The 20,384-nt window shown below is 35.4% G+C and overlaps 1 protein-coding gene across 4 annotated transcripts in view; it reads left to right on the top strand.

The window, feature by feature from the left end:
* Positions 1-20,384, top strand: part of LOC138181830 (EGFR adapter protein) — a 283,132-nt gene that overhangs the window by 204,722 nt on the left and 58,026 nt on the right. For all 4 annotated transcript variants that reach the window (XM_069117123.1, XM_069117124.1, XM_069117122.1 and 1 more), the window contains one exon: positions 247-393. In XM_069117123.1, coding sequence (XP_068973224.1) covers positions 247-393 — 147 coding nt within the window. The remainder of the gene's footprint in view (positions 1-246; positions 394-20,384) is intronic.

The raw sequence follows: 20,384 nt of genomic DNA, 5'->3' as shown, positions 1-20,384 counted from the left end.
CTTTTAAACATCAATGATTGATTAAACTTAGAAACGAAATTAAACCTAGGAATAAAAAGCTATTATTTGTTTCGTAATTAAGAGGTGTTTAGAGAAAAATTGTTCTCTTTTGCTCTTACAAGAACGTGTGTACTTAATCTGCCCTAAAAAAAAAAAAAAAAAAAAAAACTAGCACAAACATGTAAGAAAATATAAACTGATTTGAAAGTATAAACAATTATCGGCTTTGTTTTTCATTTTTTTCAGTGCGTGCAAATGGCGCACGCGTTAAGGCGCATCTCGTACGCAACCTGTGAACCTCAGCACGCTCAATTCAGCTTCCTCGCCCGAGAGCCTAGAGCGCACTTCAGCATACAATATTGCCACTCTTTTATCACCGAATCTGCAGAACAGGTTAGTGCACTTCATTTCCCAGTTTTCCACGGTAACTCACATTTACAGTTATATATATACATCGGCGTATGAAACAATTTTAGCGGAGCGTTTGATGAATTATTCACCAAATACACGTATATATTGATCGTAAAGCTAAGAAACAGAATAACATAGCCAATAACTTTTCATATCGCTCGTCTTACGTCGCTCAAACGTACTCAATAACCATAATAACACTATATTATATGTATATTAGATACCTTAGATAAAATTAATTCTATGGTATAATAAATTTTAATTTATATTAGGTCTATTTATATCACATTTATAATTATAATTTATATTAAATCTAAGATAGTATTTTTACGCCTTAAATATTCAGAATACAATACGCAATGTATTTTCCATTTCCTTGTTACGCAATTATTTAACAAGGCGACAATCTTTCACGTAATAAACGCCAAAGATAAATAAAAGAAAATTCTCCACATCTGCTTTCTACGTACATACGTATGTACCTACGTATGACTGACACAAGCTGCAATGACGCACTCCGGATGAGAAAAGAAACAAGGGAGGAAAAAAGAGAGTCGTAAGTTGTCCTTGGTGATATTGCAATAGTGCATCACCATCATTCAGGACAAATTGCACCGACACACGGAAAGGGCACAAGCGCGTGTACGATATTACTTGTCGTAAAGATCCGCTATGCGAATAAATCGTGCACACGCGTCATAAGTTTCTGATGTGCCCCGCAAACCTGTACGAAATTTGTTTTAAATCGAACACCGTTACTTCTTTGACGAGTTCTTAGCATTAAGAAAGCCAAATGTGATTGCTCGAACTTTGTACTCGATTCTCGTAAACACGCCTCGTACTCGTCGTATGCAAAGATATTTATAAAAAAAAAAAACAAAAAGAAAACTCTTCTTCTTGCACGTTTTACGTCGCATCGACTGCGAGATCATTAGTGACGCTGTTGGGTCTGGATGGATTATATTTTGAAGTATACGTTTGTTTCTTTTAAGGTAGTTTATCGTATTCCTTACCCGGCGATGTTACAACTGTGTCCGGTTTTATATTGTATTTCTGTCTCTTTGTGGTTTTGTTCTTATGCGTGGCAGGCACGTATAATACATGACAAAAAATGAAAAATAAAAGGTAAACGAAACGGAAAAGGAAAGAGGTGAGGTAGGTAAAGGGGAGTATAGCAACCCCATAAAGACAGGAGTCCTGTTTGCAGCTCGTTGCATTGTCGAGGTACCATTAGTGTTGCCATTCTGAGCAGCAAGTACGTGGTAAGTACTCGGCACATCGCAGAAATACACAAACACGTAGCCAACCGTCCAACAACCCCATCCGGCAACCAAAGACGCCCCTTCTCTCTCTCCCTCTCTCTCTCTCTCTCCCTTCTCTCCCTCTCTTCTCTTGCACCATCGTTGAACGTGCATAAGCGGCAATTATGCAAAGCAAGAGGCTTCCATAAACGTCACTACTGTCGATTAAACAGGAGTGTCGGTCGGAGATTGTTGCCAGCTACCGTGATTTCGACCGATCTTCGAATCGATCTCTCGGCCGCTTAATTAGCGTGGACACTTTAAACCTGGCAACTTACATCGATGCGCGACCAAGCGCGAATCTTTTTGCCCGTTTATTTTTCATAAACGCTAGTCGAGTTCGTTTATATTCAATCCCAATGGCCGCGTAATACTCCGTAATTGAAGCGACGAACAGTTCGTGAAGAAAATTAATTTAATGTACACGCGTGTCGAATTCAAGGAACGTGTATCGTGTACGTCGTTACTGTTGAGATGTAGAGTGTGAGATTTAAAGTAAACCTTTCCCTCTTGGCCATCGATTCCACGATCGTTCGATATAACTGTCACGAGTAATTGCAAGATCGAATAGCAATGGAATAATATTTATAGATGTATCCATTCAATGAAGAAATAAGCTTCTTTCCGACGAAACTTTCCGACTGGATCACAGTAGAAGGAACAATACTTTTTTAAGAACAGAACCAAAAAAGATATTTATTTATCCGTGGAAGAAGACTGGCGTTCCTAATTAGACAATTAATATCGAAGTATCGATAATTAATTCTTTGGCTGGCCGTATGTACTTGGTCTGCGAAAATATAGGAATTAATATTTCGCTGTAGACAGTTTCTCAGGAAGATACAGACGGTCTTTCGTTGAATTTTAATTGGTTAATTAATTAGTAACGAGGAACTGCTTCTCGTCAAGGTAAATAAACGAACGCGAGAGATAGCGGTGAGGAGGACGGCTTGGAAATTACCTTACGTTCTTTCGATAAACAAATAGACTTTCGTACGGAATTAACGCGAGAAATTCCAACCGACTGTCGCAAAGACACATAAAAATATCGCGATGTTTCCGGTCGTGAGGAAAGTAATTCGTCTCGGGTGGGAGTGCCCTATTAAAACTTGTTGAAAGTGTGACAAACGTTCCAGCTAATTAGATGTCTTTGCGTGTTTCCTCATTCGTCAGACGACGCGATATTTTCAGCGCGATTTGCACGGGCCGGCAATTAGGAGGACGAACAGAATATAACAAAACGTATCTATTTTGCCACTGTGTTGTCTTTTCACACCTTACAGAGCATTCCTGTCTCATCCATTCGTGTAATTTCAGTCAGTTCACGTGCCACGGACAAATTACTTTCCACAGTGTACTCGCGAGTTTAATGGAAACGTAAGCGCGCAAGTTGCGTGCCGATCACATTGTTTTAATCTCACCAATTCTTCTTCGGACGTTTCAATTTAGATTAAAGGATAGAAAATTAATTGCTCAATCGCCTATTTATCTTTTGTCATACCTTCCTGCTATTTGTATTACGACTGCGGTAATATCTTTACCAAGTCAGAAGAACTTTATTTGTCCGATCAGTAGCTTAGAAACTAAACGATCTAAGGATAAAGAATTGTTCGAACGATAGAATTGTTTTATAAGAGCTGATACTATAAATGCTAATTTTACTGTTATATATCCGTTATTAGATTATGGATTTTTTCACGCATTTATGATAAATTTAATTAACTTAATATTGTATAATAGTAATTAATAAATAAATTTAATAATATACAAAAATAAATATATAAAATTGTTGAGGTTATTCGATGTGTAATCAGAGAAAACTAGTGGATAAATTGTAAGGCAGAAAATATATTTAAATATAAGTGTAATTATAAATAAGAATACAATTTGAGCTGGTCCAGGTCCGCACGCTAGCTGTGTTACCCAATAACTGAAAACCCCGAAGCCAACGTCGCTTGTCTTCTGTTTATGGTCTGACTTCGTCGCAGTCTTTTGTCTACGCGCTGTCGATGGCTTCAGTGCTTGAGAAACTAAAAAGACCAGATGTAGAGTTTTCTTATAAGTGGTGACCACTTCAACAAAAATATATAAGACGCAGTACTCGTCGTAATTTTCAGTAGACAAAACAAATTACTGCGTACATTCCATCCCTTTAGCTTTCTACACAAAAACATGAAATTGCATAAAAATCCGCTATATTAATTTTTAAAAATGTACTACATTATTCCATAATATTCCACGATGCACAGGTGTAATAATAACGAAAAGGAGAATCACGTTGTGTTGATCTTTTCATAATTTTATAATTGAATTGCACCTTGCAAAAATAAGGAAATGTCCAGATATTTTTCAGCAATAAGGTACGTGTAACTTTCAAGCGATGTGGCGTTCTAAAGGATTCACGAAAATGAAACGTATAATGAGGGACACGCGCGCGTACACACACAGACATAATAACAGTTGTGTAATAAAAATATATACAGTTAACAACATACTTGCGATAGAACCATAGTCATAAATAATGATTAAACCCATCGTTAGGATGTCACACCTGATTTTATTGCAATTAAGATACCTCTTAAGTCAGATATCGCGGTTAATGAATCCGCTTCTTAACGAAGTATGATAATTCGTAAGAATTCACAATGCTTATCTCACGGATAATGATCTTGACATTTTCTTCAGACATTACACCCTTGCACATAATATCTCTGCACGTACAACGCTTTCGTCATTATCTGCTATCGGATCGTCAATCTTCATTACATCCCCGATTATCTGGAGCAGCCTTGATTTTCATACTAACACGAGGATACTTTAGTGTGTGGTATCTTACACGCATGAGATAATACTGCACGATTAAACCGTCATAGCGTAAAATCTTGCTCGTATACATTGTAAAAAACGTAAAGCGTAAATGTTAAGTATAATGTAAAAGTATAAAATGCTAATGTAGAAAAAACAATGACTAATATAAGAAGCGTAAAATCGTCTAGAAAAATAATATAACAAGGTGTGAGATAAGAACGCGTACAGTTCCATTAGGACTTTAACTTTCTTTTTATATTCTCTTAATATCCTTACTTTTGAAAATGAAGTGTACTTACGTAGAAGTGACAAAGAACTGCTTTTAAATTCATTCATTGGTATCGTTGAATTGTGGGAAACTAGCAATAATGTACGGCAAACAAGTAGTACTTATAAATGATATTAAGATACTTCCGTAATTCTATTCTAACCGTATCAATTAATAACATTCTAATTCATAATAACATTTTAATAAAAATAGTACTTTGAAGCCGTAAAGGAATAATACATTCCTCTTATTCAAATTATTTTATAATTGTAAAACATTGCAAGACTTTCAATTCGTATATTGAAAACGAAGAAAATATAGCAGAATTACGTGTTTCCTTTTGTTCTTCGAATAAGTAGAAAAATTCAAATGGCAGCCACTCGATATTTTTAGTGTCTGGATATTTTATTACTGTAGAGATATAATGAAACCATATTGGAGAAAGCCATTATATAAATATATGTGTAGCAAAAGAACGATTGTTAGAATAGAGAGACAAATGCAGCCCGTTATCGATTTTCCAAGACAGAAACTAACACGAAAACCGTAACAGTGGATTGTGCTATAATGAATTGGAATCTCTAATTGGACAGCAAAGGATCAACGTGCGAGACACAAGTTCCTCGGACACGCAACGAAGGAAGCACGAAGAGCAGAGGCAAAAGCTGCGAGTCGGAGACCTGTTATACCGTGAGGGATTGGACTGCAATCGTCCGGTCGTTGACACGTCTCTGTAAGTTGTGCAAAAATCTCACCAATGGTACAGCTGTTCTCTCCGAGAACCAGGAACAGCATTAAGGAAGTCTGATCGTCGTCGATGAGCGACCAGGACACGATTCCCTTGCGTGAAGAACAGCTTCCACGTATCGACGTGATCCTCCTTCGGGAGTCAGCTTATCCTCTACTACGCGCTTATCAGATTACCAAGGACCCGATCTCACGGTGGATGACGCTGTCTTGGATCAATTAACCCAATCTACGTTCCGATGGTAGCACGGAAAATCGATACGATCGATTGGATAATTATTCGGCTAAAACCGATTTATGTTTCGCACATAGTTCGATAATACGATACTTTTAATATGAAACGTTATGAAAATTAAGTACTCGATATTAATTAATTGATGTTCATCGTTCGAATCGACTTCATGAAATCGACAGATGTACAAGTATATCGCTTGATAATATTTCGAGAAGTATTGTCAGTCAGTGTGTTACGTAGCAAGTCGTTTATTCATAATTGGATAATTTATCATTGATTATTTGCATTTTGACAGGTGCAATATCATTTTGCATAGAATATCAGATTCATGAATATTTATAGTAGATGATAAATATATTGGATAATATTATATTTTGTATGAGATTGATATTGCAGATTCTAATTTTCTCTTTAAGGGATAAGATACATATTGAATGCACGATAACTGATCATTTGCAATTTGATGATTATCGAAAAAGAGTATATATTCTTTATATGTATATCAAGTTCGTATATTCGAATTATTGTTGGTAATTAAAGTGAAATTTTTGTTTGACAAAGAAAGTGAGGAATAAATCTAGACACACGCAAGACTATTCATATACGATTATACACGTGTACAACAAAATTACAAAAATCACTTTACTAATTAAAGCAACAGAATGGTGTACTTTATGCAGGCAAATGTCTTGAGGCTCGCATTAGTAATGAATTCATCAGGATGCGATTACAGCAGTTATACGCTTGAAAACAAAAATTGCTTGACCGTATTTATCATCTTCATCGTGAAACCATCGGGATATGCAACGAGATGTCTGACGTTCTGGATGACTTTAAGAAATGGTTGGTGGGCAAGAGATATGAATCAGGAAATGAAGAAGGTCTCTTAACAACAAGCGCAAGCCGAGTTACATCACCCGGTCTTCATCATCGTGACTTTTTCATTCTTGCTATCAAATTTGCTCTACCAGAATGCTATGATCTGTAGGTGAGGAACATTCAAATTACTAAACGCGGAGCAATTCTCTGATGAATATAATTTCTGTTGACAAAGTCTAACATACATAGCATTGATAATATCTTAAGTATTTCGTACAAATGAATGTTATTATATACATATCACAAATTTAAAATGAAAAATATAGATGTGACGTTTGTACAACTTAATTGAAAAGAGTTTACTGAACGGCATTTCAATTAACTGTTAAAACGACATAATAATGACATATTGTATTTAAACAAGCAAATAATTGTTTGAAACTACTAAAACTGATTACTTTTAATAATATGGAGAGAAAATGAATTTATTTAACTTAAACGCCAATTTAAATTGTAATTGCAATTTTCAACCAAAGCCAAAGTTACATTGCATTAAAAAAAAAAAAAAAATATGCGATCTATTCGAAGAAATGATTAACATACATATATATATATATTTTATTATGACTTTTTAGTGGTGCATATTTTTTCTATTTGGAATGTAAATTTTTCAGCTTTAAGAGGTTCAAATCACCATAATACACTATCTTATTATTTTCTTCTGCTAGTTTCGTAGACTTAAGAATATATTTATTAGAAATTACAACATTTCTGCCTTATCCACTATGATCGATTGCATATAATTATTATCTGCTTCATGTTAGAACAGACCATTATCATTTGCTGTAAAATGTCTGCTAAAGAACTGAAGTATAATTTCGTAGGTACAATTACAGCTGATTATATGTATATTATAGGGTATTTAACATATTCAAATTTTAAAACTTAAAAAAATGCTGTAAGTACATATTGTCTATGTTATAAAGTGAGTACACATTCTGTTATTTTCAACTATGATACGATAAAGACATGCTGCTCGTATTCGTCCAATTTTTAAAAAGTTCAATATTTAATAATGGCACATAATACGAGAAACACTAAAATTTTGTGTAAATTAATTTTTCGAATTCATTCCTTGCAATATAACAATTTCACCTATTCTAGGAAATAAAATAGGAACAAATTCATGTTGAATAAGACGAACAAGATTAACGTTCTCAAATTCACAATTTATAAATATAAGCGAACACTGTATATATATGTAGAGGACTGATTTATAAACGATAAATGTAATTTTATATATAACTTCTCACAATTATAAAACTACCCGAAAATATTTCATTTCTATACAAATACGAAATACAGGATTTGATAAGACGAGGCACAACAATTGTAACATTTGTATGTAACAAACATACTTAATAATAAAATTGGCTAATTGTTTCATATATACACACAGATAAACACATAAACCTGATAAATTCAATGAGTCAGTGAAGACGATTCTTGATTATTCTGCAGTAAATACAAAATATGTTTAAATGGAAATCTGTCTAGTCGTGAAGAAAGTTTGGAACGTGATGCTAAAGGATAACAAGCCGGTAGTAGAACTCCTTTAATTATTGACTTTAAAGCTGCAGGCGTATCAGACGCAGCCCAAAGGATTTCGCACTGTACACGTGTTTCGAGGACGTTTAGGGTAATAGGTCGGCTAATACTGTACTATCCAAGCTTTACTCTCTCAGGAAACAGTCTTCCACTAAACTGCATTTGTCATTAAGAGCACTGAGACGATATCGTGCGCTGACTTCCAGCAAACGCGTAATATTTTGATTAAACGCGTAATAATTATGATTAATTGCTTTCTTGAACTATACAATTTTTGTTTCCTCTTTATATATATATATATATAAAAGCCACTCTTTTTAGCTGATATAATGATATAAGTCCCGAGTAATTAGGATCATAGCATTTTAGCTTCTTCTAGTGAAAAGACCTCTTTTTCCTTGCCTGGACTCGATTGACCAGAGGCTTTTTAATCTTCGAAAGTCTTGCTGTTGCAGCGGTAGTTGCACGAGAGGGTTGCAGTGCGTTTCTAGTTTGCTGTGACGTTTCATACTCTTTTTTTGGATAGTGTTTGCTATGAAGGGAATGCCGAGGTCATCGTGGAGAGTTTAATTCAATACGTACCGCGGAGCATTGATCATTGAACGGAGTATTTTTGATTGGCCTCTCTGTAGAATGGCAATGCTATATTTATTAGGACATCCACAAAGTTCTATTCTGTATGTCTATATCGATATTAATATTATTTTCTCATATGAGGATTTTGTTCTCCAATGGCAATTTTGATCTTCGATCTATTAGCCTGATCTATTAGTATTTTACGTATATCTTTGATTGTTCGATCAATCTGATTTTGTTTTATTAACGTGTATTCCCTTCGGTTAAGATACCAGATGAAGTCACAAGTATCGGGCCGATGTCGCTTCCGGTATTCTCGCGTTGTTAAGAGGAGGGCATTGATATTTTCTTGGAGAGAAAGTTACGTGCACTGATTTGGTCTCGTTACCTTTGATTTTCCATTTACCAGCTCCAAAGCAGGTTTAGATGGTCTTGCAGACGCGAGGATGCAGTATGTGGGTTCTCGTGACTTGCAATTATCGTTGTGTCATTGGCAAATGTTAGTGATATCGTGTTTAACGTAGGTAGATCCGAAGCGTATAAAAGATACAAACTAGAAAACGACGTAAACGTAATTTTAATTAAGATAATTTGAATTAAGAAAATATTTTCCGTTGATGAAATGTAACGTGAAGGAATATGTTACTGCGAAACGTTTCGCATATTTCACCGTTATGGGATATTCAAGATAAAAGGAGAAAATTGTTTAATTGAATTGAAAAGGAAATGTAATAACAAAAGTCACTGCTCTGTTGCTAATTGTGTTTGTACAAGTTGAATAACTTTTACTCTGCTTTCTTGATTAATGCTCCGGTAAGGAAAAGCTTCCTAAAAACCTTGTGATTGCATAAAGATACTCATTAAAATTGAAATAATCGAGTCTGCTGAAATATACACAATAGTGTTATAAGAGAACAAAGATCATGTCCCTTAAATAATGTTTTAATTACTGAAATGAAATTATTTAACTTGATTTTTCAATTGCAACAATTCAAATTAATTTCTTGGAAATACTATCTTTCCTCTCTTGCCAATTCGTAATCTGTACTTCCGTCTCATCTTTTTCTACTAGGAACGAACAGAACGTTTGTAGAAAAAAAATCAATTAACTAAAAGTTCATCGACGACAATAAGACGTATCCAATCGTTCGATCGCAAGCAGTGGGCAACTCCTGAATCCCTGTTATCGACTACGATGCCGGAAGTGTATCGAATACTGCCAGAGGACTTTGTATCCAACGCGCGTATCTCGGAGTATTTTGGGTAATTGAGCGACTAATAGATCGACGAAAGTGCCCGCTCACTAGGGATCTGGTCCGAGGTATTGTACGTGACCGATCCTCTCCGCTTCTGGCGAACAACCGCCGCAGGTTTCAGGTGGAAACTAGAACTTCTGTCGTCGTTTAAAGCTGAAGCGCCGTTTATCTCATTCTCCGCCCCTCCAAGCTTCTCTTTTCCGTGTAAAACATTGAATCTAGCTTTATTTCAACTTGTAAGTAGTAAATAGAGTAAAGAAACGACACTCAAGGAATATATTTTTTCCTGTTCTGCGGATGCATAGTTTCTTCTTGAAAAACATGATCTTCCTGAATAAGGTGATAGTACATCGATGAAGATCAAATCAAGACAACAGATATTTAATAAACTCGTACGGTTGCAGTGTCACAGAGGTACATTGTACAATCGTAGCACACACACACAAATGAAAGTAATATTCACGAAGGAACAAGATACTACGGTTTAAAATAATAGAACGTAACTTTTTAAATCATTTGAATATCTGTTCGAAAGATTTTGAGGAAAGAAAGAAGAACCTTTAAAAATAGCAACACAGTCTCAACTATTTTATAGTTTACAACTTAACCTTTACCTTCGTCTCCGGAAGAGTTTCAACTTCCTTCCTCGTACCTACCTGGCGTCTTGCTCGCCTTCTTAAAATTCAAATTAATGCGGCCGCCCGCTTTTTAAAATTCCCCGCGATGCATGTGAAATATTACTTAAAATATCTCAACGCTTCGAGTCATTTTTAACGCGGTAATAATAAATGATTAATCTTAATTTTCAATTATACGTGGAAAAAAGCGTTCACTGTATTAGCATAAGATTACGCTCGGCGAATAGCCGATTTTTCGAAAACTTTTGGCCACAAGGAAATATCTTTGACCACATGGAAACGCACCGGTACACAAACTTGTTCGCCATTATTTACCAAAGAGGAAGAGGAAACAGCGAATCATTATTCAGAGCATCGCTGCTTAATTACACACGGTGGTTGATTTCATCTTCTGACGATCTCCTGGCAAAAAAAAAAAAAAATCGTGTACACAGGATGGAAGGGTCAACGGCAATTCAGCAGTACACAATATGTGTAAAGCGAACAGCCAACTACGAAATTTACGCATAATATAGGCCCTAGCTAGCAGGTATCAGGAACGCGCGATGAATTATGTATACTAACTTGAATAATATAATTCAAATAACCGGCTATCGGTATATTGAAATTAGTAGCTACAGGTATTCCTCAATCGGTATTAACCAATGATTATTAATACCGATTAAATTTTGTTTTTGCTTGTACTCGTTCAAATTATTACTTTATAATGACCTGCTTTGAAGGTGTGCATTAAAAGAAATATTTTAATTGAAGTACATTGTAATAGAGATTTAATACATGTTGCATACCGTTCCAATATTTGAATAATATTCATGTGTGTGTAGTATTATATAATTAATTTATTTTATATAATAATGTTAATTTGCTATTTCAATATATTACATAGTTTGTCTAGAAAATTAGGCGAATTCAATCAAACCTTCAATGAAATTTTGTTATTCTCGATGTCGAATTACGCGAAGCCATAGGATCTGATTGACTTCGTTTGTACTACGAATTTATATTTATGGTGTCTATTAATGCAAATTATTTCTATAGATTTTCATTTTTATTTCTATTTTTATGGAATAATGTTTCAAATACTAATATATTCATTAGAAGTGGGAGAAAAAGATTTTACTCTCTTTAATGAGCTAAGAATTCATCGGTTATATTTAATATATCGTACAATATGTATATCTACAAATGTATGAACGTAACTCACTACCGAAGTTCCTTTTCTGATATAAACAATGCGATCTCGTCAAATGCCACGAAATTTGACAATACCGCAGAGATTCATCGCTGCAATTAATGACAGCTCAATATTGAGATTCCACGAAACCACAGAATGCTTATCATCAGCAATGTCCCAGCAGCCTCAGGATCGTGGATCCCCTAATTTCAATTTTGTGGAGTTCAGCTATAGCGAGAGCAGAACTTTGCAGTATTTAGGACGGAATTTTGGGAATTTAAGTATCTTTTACTGTTAATATTTACGATCAATAATCTGTGATAAAAATTCTGTACCATCTGCGGAAATAATCGACATTTCTGTACGATATATTTATCTTGTTCGCCCTGTACAAAAAATGTATCATTATATATATAATGTTTATAATATTATTATATATCTTATTATTATATTATTATATATTCTTTTTAATTAGTTGCGTCATTTGATGAATTAAAACATAAGAAGATACAAAAATTTGATGCACAGTAAAAATAAGTGCCAATATCAGGTGTATGTGTGCAATGCCTATGTAATACAAGAATAAAATTATTGAAATAAAAATAAGTGATAATAGTTGCATTATTGGCAATTTATTTATCGTAATTAGGCTGTCAAAAATAGAAAAATACAAACATTAAAGAAGAGATATATTTATTACTAAATTATTATATGCTGAAGAAAGAATAAGTAACTCTATTTGTATCAAAAGTAACAAAAAAGTAGAATGAAAATGAAACGGCGAAAGCACCATTAATTTTGTCATTATTTCAAACGGACGAAGTATAAAAATATAAAACGAACATAACAGTTTCAAATCGAAATTGAACTTAACGAAAACATAATTCAAAATCATGTGTCTCGTGCAGTAATTTTCTCCTCATTGCTTCGAGAGACGCGTCAAGCCATAGAATTAATTGGGGATAAAATTGAGCAATTTACATGTTGTGCAGCTGCTAAACGTTCAGAAAGCATACTTTCGTTGGCTTGCAAAGTGAACCGCGAGCATACGTATGCATACTACATAGATACATATGTATATGCGCCCATTGACTTCTCATGTGTATCAATTATTCAGTTGAGTGTCTCCTTGAATAATTCATCGACGTTTTAGTTATAAGTTCAGCTGAAGTGGTGTTTGCAACCCGTTTACCTTCGTATACAGTATACAGTCACATTTCGAACCCTATGTCACGTTCCAGGAAAAAGAAATTCCTGTTCACCTGCTCTTTCATTATTGTCGATACACGTATCTATATGTCGAGCATGTGTGTTTGTGTATTGGCCGATAGGAATTCTGCGTAAACGACATCAGCAGAATAAATTTACTGTGTACATTACATAGAAACCTTGACCATTGATATCTAATTATCGCATTTCTTTAAAAAATGTATATATTTACCAAGATATCAACAAACATACGATATAATGTTCTTTGTTGTTGAGTTACTTTGATTTTAGTAAAATTTTATATTTATAATATATAATATATGTATTTATATTTATGTTTATAATATAATACATCAGATAGTATTATTTATTTGTATGGTTAATTCATTTCATTCTCATTTGAAAAATATTTCCTTATATTTCATTTATATTTATATTTCCTTATATGTAATTTCGTATGAATTTTATAAAACATTATTCAACAAAATTTGTATTTTCTAAATTTTTGTAAAGAACTATCATTTCAGATTGTATTCTATAAACGCTACTACTTACTTTTATCATTTTCATATCTATGTAAAGTGTAACACGTCCAAAAATTATATTATTCTTGTTTGTTTTATCTTATGAAAGTGATTTTACCATCTCGTCCTACTACTTCCTTATCACGTTTGCAATTAAGTGTGCTTACCTCGTATCATTCCGTGTAGTATTTACCATCATTATTTCGCTATATGTAGTAGAATCTGTGCAAGTTGCAAACATTTTCTGCTAGATCCTGAAAGAAATCTCACTATACTTATACAAACCTACGTGTTTCTACATGTTAAGATGAACCGTATCGTACAATATAATTTTAGAGAAAAAGCAAACTCGAAGTTCTATCGCAGGAAATGCATATTCTTTTCTATAATTCCTTCTAATACAGTGGCCACAAAAACGATTTGCACAGACTTGCACTTATTATAAAATTTACATATCAAATTTTATATCATTTAGCAGTAGTTTCATATTGCTACAAACAATTTGATGTGATTGAAAAGAAAATATAGAACCCGACGAAAAGATAACTTGATTTTCTCAAAAAACGAAGCCTCCACCGCATTTTTGTTATGCTTGATTTTCGTCATACTTCAGTGGAAAACAAGAGTACATGCAAATACCAGACCGCGGATATTTATGCAAATTCATATTTCTATAAACACGACTAAAAAGGTGGAGCCCATGCGGAAAACTATTTCACGCAATAAATACCCTAACAAGTACTGTATTCTAAATATTTCATCCTTTTTTCCATATTACATGCAATCTGTACATTTTCGCACCTTTGGTCATAACGCATAAAAACCCGCATCCTGGGCAATACTTTTCATGGCCACCGTATATTTACGAAACAAGTAAAACGATTACTACGTTATTCAATAAATACGTTGAACGAGTGTCGATACACGCGAAGCACCAAAGACGAAACTGCATCTCCTTGAGACCATTAACGCGCAAGTATCAGATACAAGTACGTCCTTGTACGTATGCACGCGTATATACGTATACATCTACACACGTACGCGATATCTGACGCGACTCTACATTTAAAGCGAATGTCGCCGAGCTTCCGTTTCCGCGATCCTTCGATGCAGCAAGCGAAAGCGTCTTCTTGTTATCTGGAAGATTCCGCTGTCTGCCTAAGGCCTCGATATTCGTTGGTAACAAAGAAGACGGGGATGGATTCTTTTTCTTCGGGGTTAGTAAGAGTGGCAGCTTGGTTGGTCGAAGAACTCGGAAGATTCGGGGATAGGGGATGGTTATAGTAGACTTTGCACTTGGAACTTTACGGTTGGTCTGTGCCAGGCGTTTAGTCAATCCTAATGGCACTCTTCGGATTAAAGTTGAAACACCTTCCGGTGAATTAAGAAGAACGTGGTCGTTCGTGAGACTCGCGAGTGGCAAGCGATAGCGCGTATAAGAGCAACGCCTCTTCTCGCGGGTTTCTGGGAAACGACAGACGTCGGCAACGAATTAATCGAAAGATCTTAGCACCGGATTCGAGGGTGTCTCGACGCTTGGCACGAGCTCGCCAATTTGCGCTCTCGCTTCAACCGCTTTTCAACGATCCTTCCCAAACGATAACGTTCCGCTGCATAGATTACTGGCTAGATACTGTTATTGTTAACGATACCCGATACCATTTTCGCCTCTATTAGCTACTACATCGCTGGTTAATAGAGAATGCTCATGGAATACGTTCGCCGGTGTAATTGGAATGCATCGCGAGTGCTTTCCTATTGTGTGGATTATTGGAATCGCTGAAGGGAGAAAGAAAATCGACAAAGGAGAAGATAGTAGGTTCGATTGTTAAAATGGTTTACTGAAATTACCTGGCTGCTTGCTAACATGAGCACGCGTGAGTTACAACTAGAGAGATACTTCGCTACAGACACGTACATTTTTTAACCGATTCTTTGCTATGGTTTAAGTTCAATGTTAATCTTTTAACGGTATTGGAAAATTTAATTACGTCTTAAATATCATCGTACATGCCGTACGTATCGTGAGCTTTAATATCATACATCTTTTGCATGTAGGAAATCTTGAGGATAAAGGTGCATTCTAAATTCGTTGTTATTTTATCGCACTATGAAAGAGGCTTGATATTTCGAACGTGTTTTGAACCGCGTATGTAGCGCAATATTTAAAAGTGAATCGTTTCATAATGTATAAGCTACAAGTGCGTTGCTTATCACACGCGAGAAAACAAACTTGAATATTTTTTTATTCGTTTCGGCACGTAACGCTGCGTGATATTCAGTGATATTTTAATTCCTTTACAAGGACGCTAACAGGGTAAAGCTGCCTTCCAGGAAAATACATAACATGTCACCGTCTTAACAAGTTCAGGGAATAAAGCCCAGTCGTTGCGTGTGGTCAGGATCGAGCATCGTATTTTACTTTTTGCGATTAAAAATTATTATGATTAACATCGAGGTACAAGAGCAACTTGAGGTTTCGTTCTTAACATGCTTCCCACAGCGTGATTTGCGAGGCTGTTATGATAAGAAGAAAAAAATATGAGTTCCTGTCAGAAATACCTAACTGTACATTGAAAAAGCTGTACGCGCGTGTCATACGTAGCCGACGTTTTGTGCACCGGTGAATTTGTTTTGACGTGTTTTTGCTTCAATCGAGAAATTTCCTTATTAACTTATCATACGTTTCATATTTCCTTTTGGAAGGAAATGTGAACGAGATCCTTTTGCCGAAAAATATTTTCAAACGCACGCGCGTATATTTCTATCGTAATCAGCCCGTTAGTGCGAGGAATTTATGTTTTCTGATCGTATTTACTGGAATTCTTTACGAGTGGAATATATAAATAACAAAGATCTACATTAAAATTCCTGCAGAAATTATTTAAACAACAAATTCGATACTGTAAACCTATAGACGGCTGTGATTCGAAAAAAATCTCTGTTCCAAATGAATTGTATTTAATTAATTGCATTTGAAAATAACGTACCAATATTCATACAGGTACACGACGATTAAACGATTATTTAAAATAGTATTAAAAATGTAAAGTGTATAAATTGTACGTAATGAGTGATTATTTAAAATAAGCCATACGTAAATCGTATATAATATTATACGTACCACCTTAAGAGAAATGTAATGTCTAACATAATTAATTACTGATTTTTTAAAGATCCGTAGATGTATTAAGAATCCTTCAAGATTCGAATAAAAAAGTCTTTCGTCTATTCTCTGTAGCCTATCGCATGCTTCATGAAACACCATCAAAAACGCAATAAGTAAGTTGGTCTGCTTAATACGAACTAATAATTACTTTTCTCCTTGCCTTCTGTAAAATTTCGATCGTTCCATCCAAGGCTAACTCTCCCAAGTATCGTCGGCGTTCAGCTGAAACGTAGAATTAAATTTTTCCGCGAACTTGAAAACGAGTTTCGGATCTCATTTCCGAAGCGAATTCCACGTTCGATGAACACTTTGCGCGTTCACTTCATCCGTGGCACAATGCGTCCTGGCTGATCTAAGGATGTTATTCGACCTCCGGATACGACCAGAACAATCAGTTTCACCAACCGTCTTCCTCCTTCCTCGTCCGATCCTCCGCTGCCATTGCTGCTGCTGCTCCATGTCGCTGTTCCTCTAACGAAAGAGAAAAAAACGAAATAAGGCAGCGCGTGCAAAGAGAGACGATCAAGATGGTGAAGAAGGAAGAACGTAACGATGGAATTCAAGGTATTTTCTTGTCATTCCGAAACGACCACGCGGCCCATTGAACTCTTTATTTACTCGGCAGCTTTCGAGAGAGGAAGTCTCTCGAGCGAGACGTGAAGTGGACCGTCTTCGGTACTGATCGCTCCGAACCACTCTGACAACTCTTATCGCGGACATACTGACGACCACACTCTCGCTTGTAGCTCCACGATCGTTCCGGAATTCTCTCCAAACATCAGCTGAATGTTGCCACCGGGCTGTCTTAATTAACCTTTTATAGCTGTTAATAAATTACCTTACCTATTCGTTTAATCTTTCCACCTTTTTTTTTTTTTTTTTTCAAATCATCGAGGAATTCGTGTGGCGCGCGTAGCGTCATCCACATCTACAAGACATTAAAGAAAATTTAGTAATCGTTATGTCCAGGATACGTCCGGGACGCTGTTCGTATTCGTTGCTACGATTAAATGTTCTGTTATTTATTAGGAAGTATTGGTGAACAGTGCAGGTTCGTAGCGGATGCTTCAAGTTACGCGATGCGCAACGATATGCGTAAATGAATATTGAAACAGGAAACGTCGATAGCATTCGTTCGCTGTAAATTTCAAGATATTTCCCCTACATAATTTTGCGGAAGCTTTTAGTATATTTTATTGTATATTTTTCTACCGCGTCTGCGGATACAATAAATTTGTTATAAGTCGCACGTTAATAGGTTTTCAAACAGGAATGTATTTTTCTATACTTTTGGCATTTGTAAAGTGAGATATTCCCGCTACCTTCAAAACTTCCAAATATGTGTTTCCAGCGTATATTCTCTATTTATTATTTTCTTTGTTATTATTTGTCGTTATAAGTAACAACTTCGTGAAATTGTTTAAATTACTGCTTTGGTGATTTTAAATAAATTACAGCAATGAACAAGAATAATTCATTTTCTTATGTATTTTCAATTTATATATGTATGTCGTTCTCAAACTACAACCCGAACAGAACTACAACAACTTTCTTATAAAAATAGTTGGCCTTTCTGTCGAAAATTTAATTCATCGAATAATCGTACATAAAATATAACGGGACATATGGAGAATTATAGCCGGAGTGTACTACGATTTTTAAAAATTTTTCTTCATAATATCCTGATACGTTTCGCATCTGATATTACATTATATCCAAGTGGGTATTTCTTTTTATAACGACGAGCATAAGAATAATTTGCATGTATGATACATGACCTATAATCTCTTGCATAGGCATCATTCGTATGATCTCCTTGACGGGGGAAAAAAATACCCACTCTCCGGAATGGTTTAACATTATATAATTTCAAATTGTTGAAAATGGATATGAAAAAACTTATTTGCAGCCTGCAACCGTATAACCATAAAGCATAACTTTGTTTTATACATGCTCATTTTAAAATTGAACGTTACGTTGCCACGTCGAGACGAAACGCTTGCTAAATCTTCATTAAATGCTGAATCAGTGTCCCTCTCGTCGCTTCATCTTTCTTTAATCTTTTATGAAGAGACTGAAATAGCTAAGGTTTTTATTTCGTTTTCGTGTACGGTAGCTGATACGATTTCTCATGCGTTCACTCGGAGCACGTCCTGTGCTAACAGTCGTCTCGGTGGATTGTTTCTTCATTTTTCACCACGAAGCAAGGAATGTTCGATGTACAGGGCAACTGGTAAAAATAATTCCGGGCCTGTCAGTCAGGCAGTTTTAAACTGCAGGCTATAATTACATTCGTTACGAGGGCAAAGCCTGAGAGGAAAATGGAATTGTATTTTTAAAAGCCGGATAAACACGTAAAGAATAATAAAAATATTTAATTATTAAATGATAAGATGTAAAACGATTTTCAAAAACATAAGATATGCTACAGCTACGAATATTTAATGTACAAAACCATTTCTCCTTGGGAATGGCAATACGAGTATTTTATTTCGAATTATAAAAATTATACGTTCTTTTTATTTTTCATTCGCAACTTTCTGAGACTCTGCCTCGTATATTGCTTCTGTACACATTTGTGTGTTTTCTGAGAACTTTTTCTATTGTCTACGAAATATTTCTCTATTGCAGGCGCTAATAATCCGACGGCTCGGTTTCTTCCCACGAGAAATAGTTAATAATAAGAATCGACAGAAATATTCATTAGCAAAGCGTAAAGAATTAAAAGGAAGAGGATTGAATGCGGAGAAATTCAGATTAATGAAAAGCGGGATGAATGTAGGATAGCGTTCTATCGCTGTGAAAGAATCTACAAATAGATTGAAAACACAGAGTATTGAGTGATCCTAGAACTACCATTTTATGGAAATATTATTTTAAACTGCGCGAGGATTATGAATAACGAATGCTCTGAATTCGAGGAACTTCATTATCCTTCTGGCTGAAAAAAAGCGGATTTGTTAGAAAATTGAAAAAAAGGAACAAGAGAATACAAGGGTTCGTCGTCTAGAATTAAACTCTTTTTGATCATGCTCCCGTATTATCCACAATTACGTAAAATGTCTTCCAGGTCTTCCTTGGTCCAGTATTTTGTCGTTTCTTATTTTCTACGTAATTACTTGAGATCTCGTTTCAAGTACGAGTGCGTTGCCAACTCCGTTACCCCTCTATCGTTCCCTTTTCGAACAACGATGTCATTATTCTTCATCGCGCCCAGTTTCTTCCGGTAAATGATCCTTTATAACGAAGAAGAGTTCTAACCTTGTTGCGTTCCAAGCAGAGAAAGGAACAAAAAAAAGAAGAAAAAAATGCAAGGAAACTTTCTTCCACGTATTGAAAGTCTTCCGCATTGCACGATAAAAGGTAATATTGTGGTTTTTGTGGTTTAGCCCGATGTCAAAAGCGCGACTGCTGATAACGGTGTAATCTCAACTAAGCTCTCATAACGATCGCTTGGCAATGGCCGTGATGTCCAATGCCAGCTTCGTGCACCTGCAGTAATGGCAGTTACTTTTCATAGGCAGTTGCATCCGCGGCGAATAGTCGCGTGCGAAAGTTGAATAAAAAACCACCTGTTCCATTCCATCGGTCGCTTACTATCATTTCCTTTCCAAGATATTACCACAACGTCTAGGGTTGGG

This window comes from Bombus flavifrons, chromosome 7 (assembly GCF_040668555.2).
Source record: "Bombus flavifrons isolate JBK064 chromosome 7, iyBomFlav1_principal, whole genome shotgun sequence".
NCBI classification, from domain to species: domain Eukaryota; kingdom Metazoa; phylum Arthropoda; class Insecta; order Hymenoptera; family Apidae; genus Bombus; species Bombus flavifrons.
Note: the sequence above shows the minus strand (reverse complement) of the source record. Positions and strands in the feature narration are given on the sequence as shown.